A 23,640-nucleotide genomic window follows, 5' to 3' on the forward strand; every position below is an offset into this window, starting at 1 on the left:
AAAAAAAAAGCAGGTAAGAACAATTTATAGAAAGACTAGTACACACAAATTAGCACTGGTAATTTTTAACGTTCAAACAATAACATTAAAAAACAGAAAACCGGACGTATGGGTTTCCACATTTAGACACAAGGCGTTCCACATCGTTGACGTGTACATCAGCCCCGTGTGTTATACCGTCTCCTTCTAGAGATACAAAATGTGTGCGTTCATAATCTCGATGGCTTGCGTGACGAGTAAGTGGAATGGTACAAAGTACTGAGTTGGCACAAGTTGTAACTGCCTCTGAGAAGAAGAGATCAATATCTTTGGCATGAGGATAAACAGAATAGAGAGTCAACAAAGAATTATTAATAGATAACTGAATCCCAGCTACGTGCTGGGGATTACACAACATGTGTGATGGCAGAATTGACTGGTAAACGAGACTGCGGTGTACGACTATAGCAGCAAAGCCTTCGGCAATATTTGAAGGCACGCTTTGGTTTCTTATGATGTCGTAATTTTTAGGCACCATCTTTTGCAAGCAGGAAACATTTTTGTTCATTTTTCCTTGGATGAACAGGACAGCGATTTCCGTGGTACAAGGTTTTGTTAATAATTCAAAAATATTACGGAATGTTTCCGGGTTTGTTTGTTCAACGTTAATGTGGATGCATTGGAGCTCTGATGGCCCTAGATGATCGTTGATTTCCTTCCATCCGTCTACTGTTGTTGGCAAGTTTGACTGGCCATTGTCCAACTCGAGCGACTCTTGATTTTTGCAAATGATGATAACTTTTTTCTTCAAAGCTTCGCAAAGAACCAGTTTATCATAGATTTCGTGAAACTGGACGTCATCTTTGCACACGACGATTAGAAGTTGGTACGGTCCAGCTTCTAGTGCATTTCTCCATTGCTCCATCTTACGGGGGCCTTCCAACCATTTTGACGACACGGTCAAATAAGAATATTCTTCCTGAAAATCTTGGAGAGTTTCAAGTGCTGAAAACACTTTAACTGCCGTACTTTTTGGCAAAGTCGTAGTCAAGCGTAAAACGTAGTTATTGTTTTCACTGGAATGATCCAGGAATTGCTCCACTTCCTTGTTCAGGTGTTTAAAATCCTCCGGTTCGTCCTTGCCGTGGAATTGGCGAAGACGATCCCTATAATCCATAGAAACAGCATTTAAATTATTTAAAACCATAGCTTGCTTGTTTTCTTCTATTATCTTCAGTCCCTCTTCGGACGATAGGAACTTTTGGTGCGACAGTTCCCAAACATTCTGAAGCATACGAGGTCCGAGCAATTTAAAATGTGGACCAATTTCATCAGTTAGGATTTGATCCAGATCAGCTATGTTGGGCATGTCAACAGCAAAGACGAGCTTGTCCAAAAATCCGTCGATATCTTCGCCTGTTACCATTTGTGGTAAAAAATCATCCGCGTTTTTCCTAACTTTCCCAAAGGTAGGGCCAAGTTTAAAGTTCCACTTGTCCAAATTCTGTTCATTGACTATCAATTTACAGACAATCTGACGTAGCTGCAAAGCGCCAGGAGATAAATTCACGTTGTTTACAAAGTCCAAATGAAACTTTTTCGTTTCCAAATCGATCACTCTTTCGTTGATCAAAGCAACGTGATTGCGTTCAAGCACTTTAGGACGCAATGCGTAAATGTCGTAAGTCTGGGCGTGATGGAGCAAAGTTTTAGCCAACAAATGAATGTCTGACCAATCTGCCGTGAATTTTTGACGCAAACGGGCTGTGATTTGTAGTCGGTAGCATGCAGATTTGTGTCCTCTTGATGGTGGATTTTCAAAAGTCAAGATGTTGTTTGATGGGATGACAGCAATTAGCTCAAGGCCATTCTTGTTTAGATCTTCTTTATCGAAGCCAACATTACTGCAAATAATGCAGTTTTGGATGTCGTCTCCTCTTTTTCTTATGTCAAGGTATGAATGGAAAAGTTTGGCCAAATTAAATAATTGGCGAGAATTTCTACTAAGCAATTCATTTGCTGTAATTTTAAACGTCTCTTCTTGATTGTACGTGGCCTGTGCAAGTAGATAACGCCAGCTTCTATTCTTTCCAGTTGAAGAATTGACGCGATACTTGAAAATCAAGTCGTCAAATTTACCACCCAAACTGGGCATTTTGGCACCTAGATGAAATTTGTAGCCCTGGCGAATACCTCGATTCAGGAAGAGCATCAACAATTTGGAATGGAAAATATCCCGAGCATGTCGTATAGGTGCCCGGAAGGAGGCCGGTGCATTACGTGATTTAATCGGATGAGAATTGAGCTGTTTGACTTGTTTGGGGAAATGCTCTAAAAGCATGTCGTTGACTTCAGGCCGTTTGTCAGGATCAACGGAGAGCATAGAGTAGAGTAACTGTTTCTTTAAATGATACACTTAATTTCAAGTGAAATGTGAAAAATCTTTGAATATCCTTACCAATTTAATATCGCATTTGAAATCGTGCGGGAGCTGGAAGGACTTCAATTGTGCGATGATATTCACACGCTCAGAATTAGTATCAAAAGGGCCCATTTTCAGTTCGAAGAGGATTATGGCTAAGGCATAGACGTCCACTTTATGATTGTACGTCTGGGAATTCTCTTGTTCAGGTGCCATGTAAGGTTTAGTGCCAACATAAACGGTGTGATTCACCCGAGAACCGAACGTGTTTGACTTGTTTTCTTCTGGTCTTATATAAGCGGATTGAGACCCTCCGTCCGTGGCTATGCTTTTACTCAAACCAAAGTCCCCAACTTTAATCGACCAATCGGAATCGAAGAAAATGTTGCTTGGTTTCAAATCACGATGGACCAAATCCTGCATAAAGTCAGCTGACGTGATTAATACAATCAATTTAAAGAGGAAAAAGTGAACTTAAAAAAACCTTGCTGTGGAGATAATTAACTGCTAATAAAATTTCTCGGTAAATTTGATCAACTTTTAAATGGCTTGGATCTCGAGTCTCCAACCAAGAGGCAAGATTTTGTTGTTGGCACAGTTCCATCTGGATGTAAAGATAAGTGTAATTTTTGGATGGCTGGATTGACGATTCCGTAGATTGTGACGATGAGACGGATGGCTCATGATGTGATGTTTGATCGTTCGTTCCAGCGCGGAAGGAAACATTACTGTCAGTGTCGCTACTACTTTGTCTTTGGGACGACAATGCCAAATGATCTGATCGAGATGTGACGGAGACATTTTCGTAAAGTTGTTTTGCCTTTTCAAGGCGTTTAGAATCAAAACTCGTGTTGTCGCTTTCACTGGAATAGTCACCGTTTTCCTGCAATGGCAAATACAAATAGTTTCATTAACCGATAATTCAAATTTTTACGCCATGCTAATTTCTTTCCTTGGCTTTTATTAATATAAAATAGTTACATCATTCATGTCATCGTCGTGGTACTCGCCAGGCGGAGGATCCTTCTCGCACCAGGCGTTGTAGTAGAACACTATATTATTATGTCTTATGTTTGACAGTACCTAAACACAAATTCAAAACTTTGTTGAATTCTCACCTAGTGTACAATCATGAAATTAACAATTTCTTAGATAAGACAGTTCCAATTTTATCTCTTTCCCTTTCTTCTTTCAAATTTGCAGATAAAGAGGTATAGATGCAGAGAACTTCACAAGTGAAAAATGGTTATCACACGTTACACTCTCCGATAGTGCAGACTAAAAAGACGTTGTCGAGACAACACAATAAATAGCATGAAACATATAATCTTACTTTAACTTCTCTCGTGCTGTCCTCCGCCATTTCCTCGTGATTTTTACCGAGTTTAATGCACTTGACAGCATATTTCTTGTTCTCCATCTTCTTTCTAGCCACGTAAACATGGCCGAATGCTCCTTTGCTGAGTAACTCGATTTGGTCAAATTCCTCTAGAAAACGAGATTCCAATGGCTCTGATTTTGTGAAGAGAAACTTGTCAAAATACATCAATTGTTGCAACGTTAAATGAGAGGATTGGGGTATAGTGTTGAACGACATTGTCTGTAGATAAAAACTAACAGCTCACAAAAGAGAGACCATCCACAACTATCGTTTCGTTCACCATGCAGCAAACTAGTAAGATATGTACGTTGTGAATCTCGCGGGAACTCACGACGAACTGCTACCGGTGTCTCCGGTTAGCTCACATGTTATTGTAACAGTGCCAGCGTCATCTATGTTGCTAATCGTGAACGTTTTCCCGTTGTTTAGACGTTGTCAGCTCTCTCGTGCAACAGCGGGAACATTTTGAAATTAATCCTCTATTCCTGTCACAGAAAGGAGGACATTTCAAGTGGAGAATGGAAAGCTTTCGGCCGGGCCCAACGTTACAATCAAACGCGATTATAAATCAAATGATTTGTATTCACTAAAAAGGCAAACTCTTGTAAATGAATAGAAATAGTTAGGAGAACTGAGACGCAGTCACACTGTCCGAGTAAACGTTTGAAATAGATCAACGATAAAACAAAGATTGGCCATATCCAAAGTATTTACAATTTACGACAACATTTCTCATTGATAGGAGCAAATATTTGAATGGCTTATAAAAGGAAAATCTAGTGATTTATAGCATCATCCAGGTAATTCAACAAAATAAATACAATAAAAAGAATACTGTAAGTGTTGTGTCAGCAACCCTATCCCAGCGTGCTGCTTTCAGGAAGCAAATGAACGAATCATTTATGAGAAGGACTTCACTTTTTCTACTGAAACCTTCATCACAGTGCAAGGTACTAATGCAATGGCAATGTAGAGAAAAAACCATTTTCAACTGAAATTCCAGCGTGAAAAACCCCGAATCGTTTGTTTTTCGAACGGCAGCGTGCGCAAGCTCCGTTCCGTATCCGAGGATAAGATCCAAAACTAAAGTGGGCCATCATCAGGATTCGGGTGAAGTTCGTTCGTTCCGTTTGACTAAAGAACCTGTTGAAATAATAAATAAAATAAACGATAAGTAAGCGATTCAACATCTAAATAAAAATTCAAATTTGAAACTTACGTTGAGGTTAAGCCAAGACCGAAGGCTGTACCTGCATCTTGCCCGTTAATAAGACAACATACACATACAATGAAAGATCGAAAATCAAACGTTTGGGTTGCAAATTTCAGTCGCCAACAGGTGGACTAATACGAAGCACCTTAACCTATGCATGTTGGCACAGGTTGAAACTGATTCCAATAACAGATTAAAATCTTTGGCAGGGTGATAAACAGAATAGAGACAACAAAGGATTATTAAAAGATAACTGAATCCCAGCTTTGTGCTGGGGACTAAACGATATGCATGGTGGCACGATAAACTAGACTACGATGTATGAGGATGGCAGCAAAGCCTTCACCAATATTTGAAGGCACACTTTGGTTTCTTATAATAATTTTTAGGCACCATCTTTTGGAAACAGGAAACATTTCTGTTCGTTTTTCTGTGGATGAACAGGACAGCGATTTCTGTGTTGCAATCCTCTGTCAAAAATTTAAAGATAGGACGATATGCTTCATGATTTTTTGTTTGACTTGCATTGGAGCAGCGAAAATGGTTATGGATGATCTTTGATTTCCTTCCATCCATCTGCTGTTGTTGGCGTGTTTGACTGGCCATTGTCCAACACGATCGATTCTTGGTTTTTGCAAATGACGATGACTTTTTTCTTCAAGGCTTCACGATGAACCAGTTTGTTATAGATTTCCTGAAATGGGACGCTATCTTTGCAAACGACGATTAGAAGTCGATACGGTCCAGCTTCTAGAACTTTTATCCATCGATCCATCTCGTCAGTGTCCTCAAACCGCTTTGAAGACGCGATCAAATACGTAGCTTCTTTGCGGAAATCTCGAAGAAATTTCTAGTGCCGAAAACACTTTTACTGCCGTACTTTTTGGACAAGTCGTGATCAAACGAACGACGTGAATATTGGTTTCATTCGAATGATACAAGAATTGCTTCAGTTCCTCGTACAGGTGTTTAAGATCCTTTGGTTCGTGCTGACTGTGAAATTTGCGGAGACGATCCCGGTAGTCGATAGAAATCGCATTTAAATGAATAAAAATCATGGCTTGCTTGTTTTCATCAATCAGTTTTTGTCCATCTTCCGACGATAGAAATTTCTGATACGACAGCTCCCATACTGTTTGAAGCATGTGGGGTCCGAGTAATTTAAAATGTTGACCAATCTCGTCAGTTAGGATTTGATCCAGTTTGGCTATGTTGGGCATGTCAACAGCAAAAACGAGCTTGTCGAAAAATCCGTCAATATCTTCGTCTGTTACCATTTGTGGTAAAAAATCGTTGGCGTTTCTGCCACCTTTCCCAAAATTGGTGCCGAGTTTAAATTTCCACTTGGCCAAATCTTCCTCATTGATCTTCAGTTCATAAATGATCTGACGTAGCTGCTTAGCACCAGATGACAAATTCACGTCGTTTAGAAAATCCAAATGAAATTTTTTCGTTTCTGAATCGATAACTCTTTCGTTGATCAAAGCAACGTGATTACGTTTTAACACGTCAAGATACAATGCAAGTGGTTTGTTAGTATGGGCGTAGCGGACCAAAGTTTCAGCCAACAAGTGAATGTCTGACCAATTTCCCGTGAGCTTTTGGCGCAAACGGGGTGTGATTTGTAATCGATAGCAAGCAGGTTTGTGTCCTTTTGATGAATTTTCGAACGTCAAGATGTTGTCTGAAGGATTGACAGTGATTAGCCGAAGACCGCTCTTGATTAAATTATTCACATCAAAGCCAACATTGGTGCAAATAAGGCAGTCGTGGATGTCCCATCCTCTTCTTCTTATGTGAAGGTATGAATGGAAATATTTCGCCAAGCTAAAATCACCTAAATTTTTATTGAGCAGTTGAATTGCTGTTATCTTAAACGCTTCTTCTTGCTTGTACTTGGCCTGTACAAATCGATAACGCCAGCTGATAGCAGTAGAAGAGTTTACGTGATACTTGAAAATCAAGTGGTCAAATTTATCACCCAATCCGGACATGTCAGCTCCCAATTGAAATTCGTAGCCATGTCGAATACCTCGAATCAGGAAGAGCATCAACAATTTTGAATGGAAGACATCACCAGGATGTCGCATGGGTGCGAGTGATGCGAGTGCATTACGTGCTGGTTTAACCGGATGAGAATTGAGCTGTTTGACGTCTTTGGGGAAATGCTCTGAAAGGATGTCTTTGACTTCCGGCCGTTTGTTGGGATCGACGGACAGCATAGAAAAAGTAACTGTTTCTTTAAAACCACACATTTAATTTCAAGTGAAATGTGAAAAATCTGTGAATCTGGTTACCAAATGAGTGTCACGCTCAAAGTTCTGTGGAAGCTCGAAGGACTTCAATTTGTCAATGGAAATTGCACGCTCAGAATCAGTCTTGAATGGACCCATCTTCAGTTCAAAGAGGATAATAGCTAAGGCGTAGACGTCCACTTTATGATCATACGTTTGGAAATTCTCCTGCTCAGGTGCCATGTAAGGTTTAGTGCCAACATAAACGGTGTGATTCACCCGGGAATCTAACGAGTTCGACTTTGTTGGTTCAATGGCTGATTGGGAACTCAGATCCGTAGTCATTTTTTTACTCAAACCAAAGTCCCCAACTTTAATCGACCAATCGAAATCGAAGAAAATGTTGTTTGGTTTTAAATCGCGATGGGCCACATCCTGCATAAAGACGTGATTAATACAATTAATTTAAAGAGGAAAAAGTGAACTTTAAAAAAAACCTTGCTGTGAAGATATTTAACTGCTGACAAAATTTCACGAAATATTTGGTAAACTTTTAATTCTACTGGCTGTCGGGACTTTAACCAATCGCCCAGATTTTCTTTTTGGCACAGTTCCATCTGGATGAAAAGATAAGTGTAATTTTCTGATGGCTGGACTGAGACTTCCTTATCTTGTGATGTTGCTCCAGCACGATAAGAAACATCGTTGCTAGTATCACTACTATTTTTTGCCTCGGACGACAATGCCAAATCATCCAACCGAGATGTAACGGAATCATTTTCGTACAGCTGTTTCGCCTCTTCAAGACGTTTTGAATCGAAACTGATCTCGTCACTTTCACCGGAATAGTCACTGTTTTCCTGCAACGGCATTAAAAATTATTTAATGCAAACTAATCAAGCAACGGAAATGCCCTTTCCAAATTACAGTTTTTTCTTTCAAATTGTAAAATCTTTTTACCTCGTCCTGATCGTCATCCTGCCATTCTGGAGGCGGATGGTTCTCCCACCATGCGTTATAATAGGACACAATATTACGATGTTTTAAGTCTGACAGTAACTAAATAAAAGAGAAACATATTTGTAAGTTCTATCATTTGCTTTGCAGTGACAACATTAGCAAATGTTTGGTTTTCATAGTTTGTAGCCGTGAATTCCAAGGATGGCGGATAAAAGCGGTCAGTCATGCTACACTATCTGACAGGGCAGATTAAGAAGACAGCGTCGTGAAAAGAAACTGCACCGCCTTACCTTAACTTCTTTCGTAACTTGCTCCATTTCTTCTTCATTTTTACCGAGTTTAATGCACTTGACAGCGTATTTCTTGTTCTCCATCTTCTTTTCAGCCACATAAACATGGCCGAATGCTCCTTTGCTGAGGGATTCAATTTGGTTGAATTCATCTAGAAAACGTGATTCCAATGGGCTCTGCAATGGCTCTAATGTTGGGAAGAGAAACTTGTCAAAAGAGATCAACTGCTGCAACGTAAAACGAGACGATCGCGGCGTTGTGATGAACGACATCGTCTTTAACTTGTGCACTGTTACAATTTGTTGAAAACTCAATTTCACTGCAGATTTAAATAGCCGAAATCCACAACTATGTGGTCTCGTTTGACACGCAGACCACCAGTAAAAAGCTTCACGTTGTTTATCTTGCTTGAATCCACAGCCAAGTGTTGTCCTTGAGCTCACGCTGATGCAACGCCAGCGCTATCTATGTTGCTAATGGTGAACGTTCCCGGCGTTTAGACGTTGGCAATAGAGGCCAAGCGTCACAGGCAAAAGCGATTAACGAATCAAATTAATTTTATTCACAAATAAGGCACACTCTTGCACATGAAAACAAACAGTTAGGAGAACTGAGACACAGTCACATTGTCCTAATAAATGTCTGAAATAGATCAACGATAAAAAAAGATTGGCCCTGTGTACAAAATATTTACAGTTAATGACAACATTTTCCATTAATAAGAGCAAATATTTAAATGGCGTAAATAAGGAAAATTTAGGGATTTGTAACCACATTCAGGTAAGCCAACAAATAAATTCAATCAAAAGAATACTGTCAGAGGTGTGTCAGCTACGCTATCTCGGCGTGCTGCTTCCAGGATGCAAATGAACGAATTAGAAGGACTTTACTTTTTCTACTGAAGACTTCATCACGACATAAGGTACCAATGCGATGGCGATGTAGGGGAAGGCGACGTTCAACAGGAATTCCAGCGTGTAAAACACCGACTCGTTTGTCTTGGGAATGGCAACGTGCGCAAGCTCCGCTCCGTACCCGAGGATAAGACCCAAAACTAAAGTTACCATCGTCTGGACTCGGGTGAAGCTCGTTCTTTCCGTCTGGCTAAAGTAGCTATTGATATAATAAATGAAATAGCCATTGAATTAAGCGATTTAATATCTAAATTAAATTAAATTTGAATCTTACGTTGAAGTTAAGCCGAGACCGAGACCGAAGGCCGCACCGCTGTAACGTGTCAGACTGTAGAATGGGGTAGTGTCGACGTGGATGTACTCTCGTTTGGCACACCATTTGTAAGCTTGGCTGATGGACCACGCAGGATTCCTTCCGGTTAACAACAAGAAGGAATAAGTACCGATGGCACTGGCCAAGATGACGGAAGCGACGAGGAGCCATTGGCCGCGTTTAAGGTTCAACCACTTTGATGAACCGTACACTTGATGAGCAACTGAAACACCTGCAAGTTCCCAACACAATAATTGTGCATGAATATTAGAGTTTCATAAATGAAAATAAGATATTGCTTACCCAAAAAGAGTCCGAGAGCGCATTGATGGGGAAAGTGAGCGGCGATGTACATCCTCGACATAACCACAAGAGTTTGAATGACAACGAAAGCGGCCCACAAGAGTTGAATGGATTGTTGTTTCAATAAAGAACTGCGCGTTGAAAAGAAATAAAAAATACTGTCAGCAATCGCCTTCAATTGTAAGCAAAAGGCGGCCTGTAATAGCACGTACCTCATTTTTGAAGGTTTCACGACACGATCGATGAATGATTGGACAACGACGTACCAGGCTGCGGACATGGCCATCGAGTGGCCGGACGGCATTCCTGGACCAGTTTCGCAGGTGGAACGATACTGGAAGATCTCAGGTAACAGCGATGTTGAGTTGTAAGCGACTTCCACCTCGTGAACCCACCAGTAAGGACGATCACCGTGCATCAGCCTATTCCGCAAATGTTGGAAGTTAGGACGAGTTTAAAGGCTCAAATTACAAAGATTTTGATTTACCATTTCAAGACTTGATTGAGCCATTCAACGACGATGATGGTGCCCAACTAATTTAACGCCAATGGCCCATTGAAGCGCGAAGATGATGGGGAAGTAAACAGTGAAAACATATTTGGGATCAAAGATTTTGGAAATGTCCATGAAGAAGCTTTCTCCATCGGGGAATCTTTTGCGAAAAATAGTAAAATTAGATTGATTCTACATAACAGCTAATAAAATTAAAAGTAAAAACTTACGAGGATTGGAGAATGCTGATCAGATCGACTCCGTAGCTGTAGATGGATTGAAGTTCAGAAGCCATGTCTGAGATTTTGCTTGGTAGATAGCGCTGTGTAGCAAAGATGTTGAGCGTTCGAGTTTTGAATTCAGATTGAAGTCTACCACGATCTTTTGCGCTTTTTATACGCACCAGTGTTGCCGATCCCACTTGTTGACTCGTAAAAAAAAAAATCTGCCCCGGAGCTGTTGTTGTTTACTTCTTGTTGACTTGTTTGTCTCTCTTGAACCTTGTTTTTCCTTATGCACTCGCATAGTTACAGCATCGTATGACGCATCCGTGCTGCTATACCTTGAATCGCTCTACAATCTTATTTTTCGCCAGCTTTCTCATAAAAGTTTTCTGTTTATGGACTAGAAAGAAAAAAAACAAATTTCTTTTGTGACGTCAGCTCACAGTGGGCATCGAATTTCAAAGAGCTGCGCATTAATGCTAAGTCCTCGAATGCATAACATAAGACATCCTTATTTTTCTAGTCTTTTTCCCCTTTCTAGAAACGCCTATCCCTCAATTGATATATAAACACATTAAAATTCATATTCTCCAGAATTATGTTAATTTCTAATGCTATGAAATTCCACAGATGAACTTTGCACCTGTTGGATTACAAGTTGTATGGTTGGACTTTATGACTCGAGTTGGAAAACACCTAATTTTTGTGTTCTTTCACGGACCCCTTTTCCACTTGCACGTTGAGCCAAATGCAATGTTCACGTGGTAACCACCTGTAGACAGGTTAGGTCGCATCGTGGTGATAGTGATATTTGAAGTTTCCCATTATGTGTTGCAATTTGTTGTTTTAGGTCCCGACATTTCCGTTTCCACGAATCGGTCAAAGCGTTGCGAAATGCTACTATTATTTTTTTTTTATCAACGTGACATCGTGAGTTGTTGTCTCGAAAATGCTGAAACTAGTTTAACTCTTCGGTTGTTTAAGTTAATTCAAACAAAATAATTAAGATTGATATGATTTAATCGGAAAATTTTACTACAAGTACGGTGATCGAAGCCTAAAAGAAAGTATAATTCTTTTATCAACAAAATGCAAATAACCGAGGAACACCTCCATTAAAATCAAACTCTTTATAAATATTTATGACTCTAAAATAGAATTCTTATGTTCAATCAGTTTCAAAGTCTGCAAATCAAGATTAGAGGGTCATGATCAGTGTTTTAGCACAACTTTAGAACGTGTTGGCCGCATCGTTAATCAAATATTGATCAATAATCTTATGGTTTTATCTAACTCTACAACTAATTACATACCAAACGCCGTACGAATAGAGGGAAACGACATGAAAGGCCAGAGTTAAATACCTAATGCAAAAAATAAAATCAGTTTTACTTCTCATAATTAAGAAAGAAGAAGATGAAGTTCAGAATTGTTTTATTTCGTAAACACGGTATATTGTGGAATTTCGTGAACTTACATAATTCTGGCATTCAAATAATAAAACTGGTCGCATACATAACACATAAACATAAATATCACCAATTCTTCATACAAAAAAGATTCATCGAGCCAGTTATCATTGTTAGGATACAAGCCAGCTTCATCCAAAATTAGATTCAGAATGGCTGAAAACATCGAAGCATCAAACATGAACAAGAAAAAGGAAAAAAAAAAACATTCTCCGCAATACAGTCATTAAACTATTAAAACAAATCACGTTGGTCGATTGCACACGCCGACCAAAATGCGCGTGAGGTATGAGCTTTTTTGTCTCCTAGCTTCTCTTCATTTCCTCTGTCCTACTTACAAGGATTTCACTTTGGCTGCTGAAGACTTCATCACGGCATAAGGTATCAATGCGATTGCGCTGTAGGGGAAGACGACGTTCAACAGGAATTCCAGCGTGTAAAACACCGACTCGTTTGTCTTGGGAATGGCAACGTGCGCAAGCTCCGCTCCGTACCCGAGGATAAGGCCCAATAACTAAAGTTACCATCGTCTGGACTCGGGTGAAGCTCGTTCTTTCCGTCTGGCTAAAGTACCTATTGATATAATAAATGAAATAGCCATTAATTAAGCGATTCAATATCTAAATAAAATGAAATTTGAATCTTACGTTGAAGTTAAGCCGAGACCGAGACCGAAGGCTGCACCGCTGTAACGTGTCAGACTGTAGAATGGGGTAGTGTCGACGTGGATGTACTCTCGTTTGGCGCACCATTTGTACGCTTGGCTGATGGACCACGCAGGATTCCTTCCGGTCAGCAACAAGAAGGAATAAGTACCGATGGCACTGGCCAAGATGACGGAGGCGACGAGAAGCCATTGGCCGCGTTTAAGGTTCAGCCATTTCGAAGAGCCGTACACTTGATGAGCAACAGACACACCTAAGCGATTGAAATAAAAATAAATTTGTTATTACCAGACGTGATCAGACTTCATTGAAATGGTGAATGAATTGCTTACCCAAAAAGAGTCCGAGAGCGCATTGATGAGGAAAGTGGGCGGCGATGTACATTCTCGACATAACAACGAGAGTTTGAATGACAACGAAAGCAGCCCACAGAAGTTGAATGGATTGTTGTTTCAATGAAGCACTAGAAACGATGAAAATATTAATTGCTGATAAATTCTTTCATGAGTTGTAAAAGTGCTCAAACACGTACCTCATTTTTGAAGGCTTGACGACTCGATCGACGAATGATTGGACAACGACGTACCAGGCTGCGGACATGGCCATCGAGTGGCCGGATGGCATCCCTGGACCGGTTTCGCAGGTGGAACGATACTGGAAGATCTCAGGTAACAGCGATGTTGAGTTGTAAGCGACTTCCACCTCGTGAACCCACCAGTAAGGACGATCACCGTGCATCAGCCTATTCCGCAAATGTTGGAAGTTAGGACGAGTTTAAAGCCTCAAATTACAAAGATTTTGATTTACCATTTCAAGACTTGATTGAGCCATTCAACGACGATGATGGTGCCCAACAATTTAACGCCAATGGCCCATTGAAGTGCGAAGATGATGGGGAAGTAAATAGTGAAAACATATTTGGGATCAAAGATTTTGGAAATGTCCATGAAGAAGCTCTCTCCATCGGGGAATCTTTAGCAAGTAAAAGCAAAATTAGAATCTAGAGAATACTAATTGAACAAACGAGAAACTTACGAGGATTGAAGGATGCTAATCAGATCCACTCCGTAGCTGTAAATCGATTGAAGTTCAGAAGCCATATTCGATTCGTGTTACTGGGACGTCTGCCGGGAGATTTCTGTTCTGTCTTTTATTACTAGACTTGTTGATTGATCAACTGCACGATCGTTTTTGAAGTTGAACATGCACTGCGCGCGCGCTTTTATATACGAACGGAGGCGTGTGAGTGTCATGCCCACCAACGGCCGTGAAAGTCCAAGCGTTACGGCATCCACCGTGGAGCTCCGGCCCACTTGTTGACCCCAAGTGTATCCCAATCGTTGCAACCCGTTTTCTCCCGCCTCCCCTCCCGCGGCTGTTGTTGTTGTTTTCCACTTGTTATTGACTTGTTTTTCTCTTTCTAGCCGTCGATGCCGATTCCCTGCTAGTCTCATTTTTCTGGTGTGCAGCGGTTTTCATACCCGCGGCTCTCCCCGGCAAAAAAATACGAACGATGATTCGTTCACGCTCTTTCACGTGAACACCACGCTTGTTTTTCACGCAACTTGTGTGCAGAGTTCTTTCTGCGGAAGGCAATGATTGGCATATAAAATTTCGATAGTTGAAGAGGTTGCGGTCAATGAATCCCTTCCTGCGGACTCATCCAACATGTTGTCCTGTCGCTAAGCTCGTGATCAATTTTGTTCGACCGTTCGAAATAGAAATTGAATCATCGATGATGTTATTCTATAAAAAAAAACGATGGACATCAAACAACAAAATTGGACCTGACTTTGCCCTGGCCTTTTATTTGTTGTTTTCGATCGCTTTGGATTTCTCCGGTTGTTGTTTTTTTCGCAAACAAGAAAATATAAGGCGATGTTGAATTAATATTCCACAGCCGTTACGAAAAACAAAAAACCGGACTTTGGAAAGCCATTGAACAAAATGCACGGATGGAAAAAACAAACAACCGCCTTCACCTCGTTGTAGGAGATTTCTCCGTGACCGAGCGGGACTGCCAGCCCACAAGTTGTTCACGTGGTTATCACCTGTACTGCATGCTATGGGACATCGGGGCCGACGGGACTTTGTTTCGTTGACCATCACCTTCGAAATTAGGTGCCATTTGCCCCGCTCCGACCCTCACTTTTGAAATTCACTTGTTGTTGTTTGTTTCGTTTTCTAGACTGAGTGGCTGCATAATCAGTTTGCATATCCCATATACGGAAACGCAATAGCATAAAGGAAGGGGGAAAAAAATGGGCTCTCTCTCTCTCTCTGATGGATTTTTATAGGTTTGTTTACGCAAAAGTTTGAAAGATCCGGCTTGATTTGGAGTTGTTGGTGCAAATAACAGTCAAGGTTCTTTTGTTATTTTCCTCATTTGATTCCCGATTTTCCCAGCTGGATCAGATCGCGATTTGATAATAACTCGTTTAAATTTGGCGCGCGCTGAATAATTTTTTAAAATAGCGTGTGGCTTATCGCACTGGCCCTGAGTAGGACGGCTAGTCAAATTCTCTGATAAAACGTGGGAGGCAAACAAGAGAAAAAATAAAACTCGGCACGAATTGACAAACAAATTAAATAGAACAGAATCGAGGACTTGGCCTTTGACCGGGTACTCCAATAACCACTAATACCTTATACAACAGGGTCTATCCCGTTTGAAACATGGACTTCCAAAATGAAATAAAAAAGGCTAGGAATAAAAAGCATTAAGGAAAAATGAAATATGGCCACCAATAATAAAAAAAAAAAATGGGAAAAAACATCCCGAGACAAACAAGTTGTTGTTGAGTCGCTAATAGAAATTGAATACCGACAAAACCATATCATGACACACAGTCTTTGGCTACACACACACATGGGACGTTGTACGATTGAGATTAGGAAGTTGCAATAAAAAAACAAAACAACGTTCGTGTTATATGACATGGACATATCAAAAGCTAGCGCATCGACCAAATGGATACCTCGTATCAGGCCGATAAGCTGAAGGCCGTTCTACTAGACGCTGAAACAAAAGACAATCTTGTATGGTTTAAATGCGATTTTTCCTGAATTTTTCATCGACTGCCGTTTGTAAATGAAAAGAGCCAAAAGGGCAAAAACCGACGTCATGGAGAGTAAACAAAAGTACCGCGTAAGAGAAGCAATGATAATCACGATGAGGTCCATGCATTTCTAACGAAGGGATTATGACATACGCGGACTGCCGGGGATGTCTCACCCGTGGGGATCATCGAAGGTTGCGTAGAGGGGGGGACCCGTAATTGAAACCGCTCCCTCTAATCTTAATCTTAATTGTTTCTCGTGACAGACTGTCAATTCTTAAACGGTACAGACTGGGGAGACGATGCGTTGATTGCGGTCTGCTTTACCGAATGTCGCGAGCGCGCGGGATCTAATCCAACCTGTGAGAGACGTTAAAAGCATAGAGCGACTCTTTTAACCGCTGCGCAGGAATAATAAAAGAAGCTGTCGAGAAACAATAGCAGCCATCATCCGGCCAACAAGATCCGGAAGGTATCCTTACCGGATGCTGCTCCACCGGTGCCAGTCATTAGCGCACGGGTCGACCTTCCGGCTGTCGCCGCTATGCTAGTCATCAAGCCTTTAGCCAGTTACGGATGTTTAATTTGTGGTTTCAGATGTTTCTCCAGTCAAATGAGCATCCTCCATTGGTACGTTTGCGCAATTGTTTTCATTCTTACGCGATTGGTTTTTAAGAAATTGATTATTTAAGGAGATATTGGCATAACGCTTTTATCGCCCCGGCACCGTCGCCATCCGCGATACTCGCCAATCAGGATGACGGTTCATCACTGACAAAATCGAACCAAAAATCAAGATCGTCAGATTCGTTTCTTAATCATACGGGTCCAGCAGATGTGTCAACACAAACTCTTGTTCAATCTAGACATCCCAGACGAATGATTGCAAGTTTCAAGGACAAGAGTGTAGACACAGCCGTTCCTCCCGGAAGTAAAAATTGGTCGGTAAGCAAATAGATCTATAGCAACAGTTTCAACGGAATAACCAGTTTCTGGTCAACGGGCAAAAATTGTAACATTAAACGGCAAAAAAAAAAAAACCACTTCCTTTAACAGGGGGGGATACATGGCCTCGTCCCGAAATTGTGAGACGCAGAAAAATAAAACGCTAAGATTAAAAAATAATAATAATCTTTTACTCTAATTCAATAAGTGCACGCAGTGTGGCAAGCAGTTCCGGCGCTCGAGTACACTAGCTACACATCGCTTGATCCATTCGGGAGTTCGTCCTTTCAGCTGCCATTTCTGCTCGAAAAAATTCTACCAGAATTCTGATCTCAAGAAACATATCTTCGTCCACACAGGTTCTTTTTCTTTTAAATTCCTTAAGCAATCGGCAATGATTAGGTTGAAATTCTGGTGATGATGAGCTGACGCGTTCCATAATCATTTGCCCTACCGTTGAAATCCGACAGGTGAAAAGCCTTACCGATGTCACCAATGCGGTAAAACCTTTAGCCAATCTTCCAACTTGTTAACTCATCAGCGGAGACACGCCGGAACTCATCCGGGTCGTCGGCGCGTTTCGGCTCAACCCACTCCGCCACAAGCATCGCTAGTCTACAGCTAATTCTTTTGTTTAATACAACGTATTTGCCGAAAAAAGGATTTTCTTGTGTCCCATTTTAAATGAAAATAATCTACTTATAATAATAAAATAAAAAGGCAAGGCAAAAACGTTCCGGCCTTTCACCTCAGCTGATTTGTAAATATAAACTTAAAGAAAACAACCACGAAACAAAAAATGCAGCGCACTAGAGACCCCATTCCGAGTGTTTTGATGTTGTTGTTTACTTCTCCCTTATTTAGCAATCTATGCAAAATAAGAGAAATAATCAGGGAAGGTTAGTCTCTCTTTTGTTTGCGTCACCACAAGGCGAGATAATAACCCAAGGCAAAAGTTGTTTACGATTTTTCAATCCTTGGCACGGGGCCAATTCTCAAAACAAGAACTCGGCATCGAGCCACCGAGATAGGGAAAAAATTATTGCTTTTAATATCAAAAACTTTGAAATTATAGTCAATAAATAATGAAACTCAATTCGATAGCAAGACTGACACCACGCCGTGTACTTTCTTTTCATATTTTTCAGGATGTTAAACTCTTGAAAAATATTATTAAGTGGGTACACATGAACCGGGAGGAGAGATGGAATTGGCGCAAAAGTACAGAACTCTTCGACATGATTACCACATCAAACAATCAGGGACTTGGCGATAAAATGAAATCTAACCTTGGCCTCTCCTCTTCCAACAAACTCCAGGAACGGGGGCGTCCATCTCGCATTCTTCTCTTGCCTCTTCAATAATCGTTCGGATGTAGATTTTTCTTCTTATTACATTTTCTTTTTAACGGCGATCGGTTTTACCAATACCACGCTTGCCAGAGTAAAGATGTCTTGGCATCTTGACGGCGATGTGACGATCGGCTTCACCAGCCTTACCGAATTGATTCATCTTGCCCTGTGCTTTGTGTCCCATCTTCTTAGCCTTGGCCTTCAACTCAACGTTACGGATGCCAGATTGATCGCGAGGAGTTACACGAGACGATGAACTGACTCGGCCGGTTGAATCTGCGCGGGCCTTCTTAATTGGTGGACGGCTGGCAGAGCGTGATTTAGTGCGAGAGAAGTGGGCTCCACTCTTGTTGCTCATGTCAACTCCAAGTTCTTCGAACTCAGAGCGTAAACGGCTGACGGAACGTTCGCGTTTGCGTCCGGCACGCGGCATCACCGGTGCGCCTCCACTGCGACCAATGCGGGACTCGATGGCGATGATGGCCTTCTTCTCACGGATCTTGCCAGCTAACCGATGGATTTCCTTTTCTTCATCGTCCATTTCTTCTTCTTCTTTTTCGTAAACGCCGGATTCAATTCGCAGTTCTTCCTCGCGTTCGAGTTCCTCCAGCTTGGCCATAATGTCTGGATCGATGTAATCGGCAATATTTTTGCCTTCCCAGAACTCTGGGATGACATCGTACTTGAAGTCGGCTGGTAGATCGTAGTTCTTTTTCAAATCGAGAGAATAATCATCCTCAAGTTCAACCTCGAGATCGCGTTCCGTCTTCTTCTTGGCCTTAGGTTCCTTTACCAAACGTTGCCTAATCACAGTCTCTGGCACGAATGCCGGACGTACGACTCCATCGCGGGGTTTCGGTACGGCTACGTGTAGCCGATTGAGAATGCCTTCCACCTTCTTGCTCTTGATCTTTACTTCGATTCTGTGGGCCAGCAGACGTTCGCAAGCTTCACTCTTAACAGCCATCACACCTTCTTCGCTTAACGTCGACATCTCCATAACGGGTATATCATCATTGATGAAACCTTGGATCAAGGTCTTTTGTTCAGGCTTCAGTTCCTCCAGCCGGATTACATCCGTCTTGTTCAGCACCACGAGCAATGGTTTGTTGGCAAAAAGGGGCTTGATACTCTCAAATAGAGCAACTTGCTGTTCGATCGTGTGACCGCATTGCTCTGAAATGTCCATAACGTAGAGAATAGCAGCACGAAGATGGGCCAAAGCAGCAATAGCTTGCATTTCAATCGTGTTGCGATTTTCGAGAGGGTGATCCAAAATTCCAGGTGTGTCTACAACCTGCCACCTCAGATAGCGATGATCAGTATGCCCGACGAAGAGTGATTTGGTGGTGAAAGCGTATGGCTGAACTTCAACATCTGCCCTAGTTATCTTGTTGATGAAGCTGGATTTGCCAACATTGGGGAATCCACAGATAAGCAGAGTGCGGGTATTTGGGTCAATGGAAGGCAGACGGGAAAGATGCTGTCTGACCTGCTCTAAATATTGGAGACTCTGTGCTTGTCTCTTCATAATTGTGGCCATACGACCCAAGGCTGCCTTCTTCAGCTGCTTGCATCGGTAAAGTGAATCACCATACTTGAGCAAACGGACATAATCCTTCGAGACATTGTCTATCAAGTGCAGAGCAATATTTATCTGGCCAAGAGCTAATTTGTAATGATCCTTGTCGTACAGGACATTCATCAAATCAGCATAGAAAGGATGAATGTCGTCCAGCTTGGGGAAGTCAGTCAGAATTGTGGACAATTTGTCATGAAAAGTCTGCTGGGAAAACTTGACTTTGCGCATATAGAATTGTCGGATTCGAGAAATTTTGTACTGCTTATGGACTACAGTAGGCGTCTTTCTCTGAGTTTTGGACAAGACTATGTCGATAAAATCCTGTGAATGTTAAGACACGTTAGGTTTCAATCAATCAGTCGAAATATTGCTATTGATTTACCTTCGCCGTCGGAACGATGACGATCTTTTTGAAGTTATACTGCGACGTCATTTTATTGGTGGTATATGTCGCACTAAAGAAAAATTACACGATTTTCAGAGAATTTTCTCTGAAATCTTAAGCAATGGCGCAGTCCACTGCTAACACGTGCAACGAAAAGAAAGAAGACACATGGAAAGCAGACATCTAGTGGTAGACTTCTAGTCTATTACTCCTTTGCAGAGGTAGTGACATCTAGAGGGATGAGCGAATGACGACTAACTTTTAATGTGGCAAAATGTTTGACGCATGAAACAAATGATTTCTTCTAGAGTTAATGTTCTTTTCAGCATTGCTTTTTACCTATCGGAGGTGTAAGCTAGTACTTTTTGAAATTTACTGTGCATGACTTCAAATGAAACACTCGCAGTACAAAGAATCGTCTTGGCGGCTAAGCTAAGTGGCTGAGGCTGCTTGCCAAAAGACCATTCTACATTCGGTAAACTTCCTGTCAAACCAATCTTGTTTGCCTATCGTCCCTGGTATGGGTTATGGAAGAAAACCTTTTTTCCCTTATCGCAAACCATTAGCCCTATCGTTATCGTGCCTTAATGTAAGAGTTGGTGTGAAGAGAACTCTTTAGGCCATTGGAATTCAGTGAGGGGATGAACTGAAAAGCAGTGACACTGTTATGTCTATTATCATCAGTTGGCATGTATTACCCTTACCGTAATGGTGAAAATCATACGAATACATTTTTGTACACCGATGAATTATTACCGATTTTTCATGGTCCTGGCCAGGAAATAGCGTGTCCTGGTGCGTTGGGACCTGTATGCTAAATAGCATTCGAAACATTTTCCCACCTTCCAACGTTTTTCATTGATCCGTTTTCTTTAACAAAATTAGTTATTATTAGAACATTAGGGTACCGTGAAACAGGTATTTTACCTTTCTCGTTTTCATTTCTTACACGATGGTGACTATGAACAAGTAGCCACGGATAATAAGGGAATCTGATTGGACGGAGCACTATTGGCTGAAGAAAGTCCACGCTAAACAGGTGAAAATCCTCTGGAACTTGTCTATGAGCTTTGTTTTCAACAAACGTGGAAGACGAAACAGAAAACACCGAAACAAATATCACATAATATTTCAAAAAGAGCAGGGCTGTCATTTTATCCAACAAAAACGATGCTGTTTACCATGCAACAACAAACGACTCTTGCTGGCAATACTCTTTTACCATCGAACGAAAGCTTTCTTTTTATATCTGGTGGTTTGATTTGGATGCAAGTCCAATCCGAGTGAAACGTGTTTGAAATTAACCTGTTTTTTTTAAATAATTCGCCTCGGTCTGCATCAGACTTTTCTTAATAACCTTGCATAGCGGGACTGGGAGGACAATCAGCAACAAAAAAATACCTGCTACTATGCGGTGTTCACATGCCATATAGAGAATCATGAATTAAAGAATGAGGGTGCACTCAAAAAGGATTTCAAAAGGAAATCTTGCTGAAGGGGCTGTGCGTTTGCTCGGTCGGGGGTTTTTTGGAGAAAGAATGGTAACACGTACACGGAAGGATATCATCTTCTGAAAGTAAACCAAATAGAAACAGGTTTTTTTTGGGGAAACTATTAGTTATGCAAACGATCCTCTTCGAACGAAAACATAGTAATCCCAGAGTTAGGTGACACTTCTTGGGATGATTTGGCACGTCGGAAAAATCTTATCTCTATTTATTTCGACTCACGTGATACCTTTACAGTGTACCATAAAGGTACATCAATGCACTGACTGGACAAATTTCAGTTTTTTCGGAAGAAAGGGGCTACACATAAATTTTATTTTATCATTCACCAATTGTGAATCACAGTCTATGGTGTTATATGGGTTGTGTGGGACTTTAAAGCTTTAATAGATTCAATCTCCTCTTCTGGTTTCTTTCATTACTAATTACTATTTTCTGATTTTTGAAGGAACTGGTAAATTGACGAGAAATCTTTTTTAGCGTAACCTCGTACACTCATTAGCCGGTATAGTTGATGAGCTAGCGATCCAAGTGGTATGGCGGAGTTGGAACGAGTAGCAGAACTTTGAGCAAGCCCAAGATCCTTCATCATCAGGGCTGTTCCAAATCCTCCTTCATAGTTGTTTGATGCCGGGACGTTGGGTAGTACACCAGGCACAGGGTTGTATATTTCACTAGACCACGAACGACCGGAACTCGTGTTGATAATATTGCTTAGCAATTTTGGATCCAATCCCAATCTGATAAAGAACAAAATTTTCCTTAAAATCTTTGCTGTAACATTAGTATTTAAAGCACATATTACCTAACACCAAGATTCATTGCTTCTGCTGTCCCAACCATGTTGATGGCTAGCAACATGTTATTACAAATTTTGGCAGCTTGGCCTGACCCTACTGAACCACAATATACAATGTTTTTGCCTACATGTTCCAGCACTGCTTTGGCATTTGCAAATTCTTTTTCTGGCCCTCCAACCATGAAAGTCAATGTTCCAGCTTTAGCAGCCATCACACCTTAAAGAAAATTATGATAAGTAGTACATATGATAAAAAGGAGGTGCTACTATAAGTAAATTTAAATAAAAATCACACACTACCTCCAGAAACTGGTGCATCAATAAATGTCATTGCTTTCTTTTCAGCTAGACTTGCCATTTCTTTGGATACACTGGGATCTATGGTGCTGCTATCAATTAACAAAGAACCTGGCTTTGCTGTCCTGTATGTGATTGAGTTATTTATTTTTTACCACATGATTGATCAATCTAGATATTACTGGAAGACTCCATTTTCTCCTGCATATGCTTCTTGTACATGAGTACTGTTTGGTAGCATAGTTATAATTGTATCTGATTTTTCTGCCACCTCTGCAGGACTATGTCCAATTGCTGCACCTGCATTTTGCAATTTTGACATAGCTTCAGGATAAACATCATACACAGTTACCGAGTTCCCCTGGAAATGAATATTAAGACAGTTTATAACAATAGGAGTACTGACCAACCAAAACAAGCAACAATAGAAATACCTTATTTAATAAATTCAAGGCCATAGGTCCGCCCATATTTCCAAGCCCAATAAAGCCCACGCGTTTCCCCGATCCATGCTGGACTGCTGAACCTATCAGAAAAGCAATTTTTTACCTTTTTTCTTTTTAAAATGAGATGTGCACTTGCTAGATAGCAACTACCTTAGTACAACTTTATGCAAAGTTTTTAACCTTTTTGGTGGAACACAAGTATTAACGCACCTGTAAAAAAATGAACTTACACGAAAATGTGCGATTCTTCCCAATCACTTGGATTAGCACTTTAGAATTCCGGGTTACATTACTGAGCGCAGCCATACTAGCGTCTTCTGCTTAGAAAGGTACCGTGTTGTATGTGAAAAAGTCTGTTTACTGAGGACTACCTTTACGTGTGCCAATGCCCTCTAGGGAAACTCAC

At 41.0% G+C, this 23,640-nt stretch overlaps 6 protein-coding genes across 8 annotated transcripts; 1 reads left to right on the forward strand and 5 right to left on the reverse strand.

Moving 5' to 3' along the window:
• Positions 1 to 9: 9 nt before the first annotated feature.
• Positions 10 to 8,903, reverse strand: LOC116935226. 3 transcript variants are annotated; one of them, XM_045172037.1, is made up of 5 exons: positions 8,480 to 8,903; positions 8,190 to 8,288; positions 7,727 to 8,089; positions 7,293 to 7,664; positions 10 to 2,380 (listed from the first exon to the last, which is right to left on the reverse strand). In XM_045172037.1, exons 1-5 carry the CDS (start codon positions 8,750 to 8,752, stop codon positions 86 to 88), a joined length of 3,402 nt encoding a protein of 1,133 aa, XP_045027972.1. In that variant the 5' UTR covers positions 8,753 to 8,903; the 3' UTR covers positions 10 to 85. The 3 variants fall into 3 exon arrangements, with proteins under 3 accessions (XP_045027972.1, XP_045027971.1, XP_032798466.2); XM_045172036.1 differs by lacking the exons at positions 7,293 to 7,664; positions 7,727 to 8,089; positions 8,190 to 8,288; positions 8,480 to 8,903 and adding exons at positions 2,438 to 2,818; positions 2,886 to 3,284; positions 3,383 to 3,484; positions 3,735 to 4,134 and having other exon boundaries at positions 10 to 2,374; XM_032942575.2 differs by lacking the exons at positions 7,293 to 7,664; positions 7,727 to 8,089; positions 8,190 to 8,288; positions 8,480 to 8,903 and adding exons at positions 2,438 to 2,818; positions 2,886 to 3,284; positions 3,383 to 3,484; positions 3,735 to 4,134.
• Positions 8,904 to 9,019: 116 nt separating this feature from the next.
• LOC116935247 (glucose-6-phosphatase catalytic subunit 1) lies at positions 9,020 to 10,874 on the reverse strand. Its single transcript, XM_032942595.2, is given in 7 exon segments — positions 9,020 to 9,593; positions 9,669 to 9,939; positions 10,011 to 10,141; positions 10,223 to 10,432; positions 10,498 to 10,544; positions 10,546 to 10,663; positions 10,734 to 10,874. Coding segments are annotated over 7 exon segments (1,080 nt in total). The 5' UTR covers positions 10,799 to 10,874; the 3' UTR covers positions 9,020 to 9,355.
• Positions 10,875 to 12,144: 1,270 nt separating this feature from the next.
• On the reverse strand, positions 12,145 to 14,067 carry LOC116935238 (glucose-6-phosphatase catalytic subunit 1). Its single transcript, XM_032942586.2, is given in 7 exon segments — positions 12,145 to 12,707; positions 12,709 to 12,769; positions 12,844 to 13,114; positions 13,194 to 13,324; positions 13,394 to 13,603; positions 13,669 to 13,833; positions 13,897 to 14,067. Coding segments are annotated over 7 exon segments (1,080 nt in total). The 5' UTR covers positions 13,962 to 14,067; the 3' UTR covers positions 12,145 to 12,530.
• Positions 14,068 to 16,413: 2,346 nt separating this feature from the next.
• On the forward strand, positions 16,414 to 17,617 carry LOC116935241 (zinc finger protein 271). Its single transcript, XM_032942591.2, has 4 exons — positions 16,414 to 16,550; positions 16,613 to 16,865; positions 17,074 to 17,224; positions 17,336 to 17,617. Exons 1-4 carry the CDS (start codon positions 16,465 to 16,467, stop codon positions 17,488 to 17,490), a joined length of 645 nt encoding a protein of 214 aa, XP_032798482.1. The 5' UTR covers positions 16,414 to 16,464; the 3' UTR covers positions 17,491 to 17,617.
• Positions 17,618 to 17,961: 344 nt separating this feature from the next.
• LOC116935234 (GTP-binding protein 4) lies at positions 17,962 to 20,349 on the reverse strand. Its single transcript, XM_032942583.2, has 2 exons — positions 20,182 to 20,349; positions 17,962 to 20,120 (listed from the first exon to the last, which is right to left on the reverse strand). The coding sequence occupies exons 1-2, from the start codon at positions 20,230 to 20,232 to the stop codon at positions 18,270 to 18,272; spliced, it is 1,902 nt and encodes a 633-aa protein (XP_032798474.2). The 5' UTR covers positions 20,233 to 20,349; the 3' UTR covers positions 17,962 to 18,269.
• Positions 20,350 to 21,884: 1,535 nt separating this feature from the next.
• On the reverse strand, positions 21,885 to 23,624 carry LOC116935239 (3-hydroxyisobutyrate dehydrogenase, mitochondrial). Its single transcript, XM_032942589.2, has 6 exons — positions 23,465 to 23,624; positions 23,223 to 23,314; positions 22,971 to 23,149; positions 22,792 to 22,913; positions 22,498 to 22,708; positions 21,885 to 22,432 (listed from the first exon to the last, which is right to left on the reverse strand). Exons 1-6 carry the CDS (start codon positions 23,538 to 23,540, stop codon positions 22,114 to 22,116), a joined length of 999 nt encoding a protein of 332 aa, XP_032798480.1. The 5' UTR covers positions 23,541 to 23,624; the 3' UTR covers positions 21,885 to 22,113.
• Between the last annotated feature and the right edge of the window lie 16 nt (positions 23,625 to 23,640).

This window comes from Daphnia magna, linkage group LG4, assembly GCF_020631705.1.
Source record: "Daphnia magna isolate NIES linkage group LG4, ASM2063170v1.1, whole genome shotgun sequence".
Taxonomy (NCBI): Eukaryota; Metazoa; Arthropoda; class Branchiopoda; order Diplostraca; family Daphniidae; genus Daphnia; species Daphnia magna.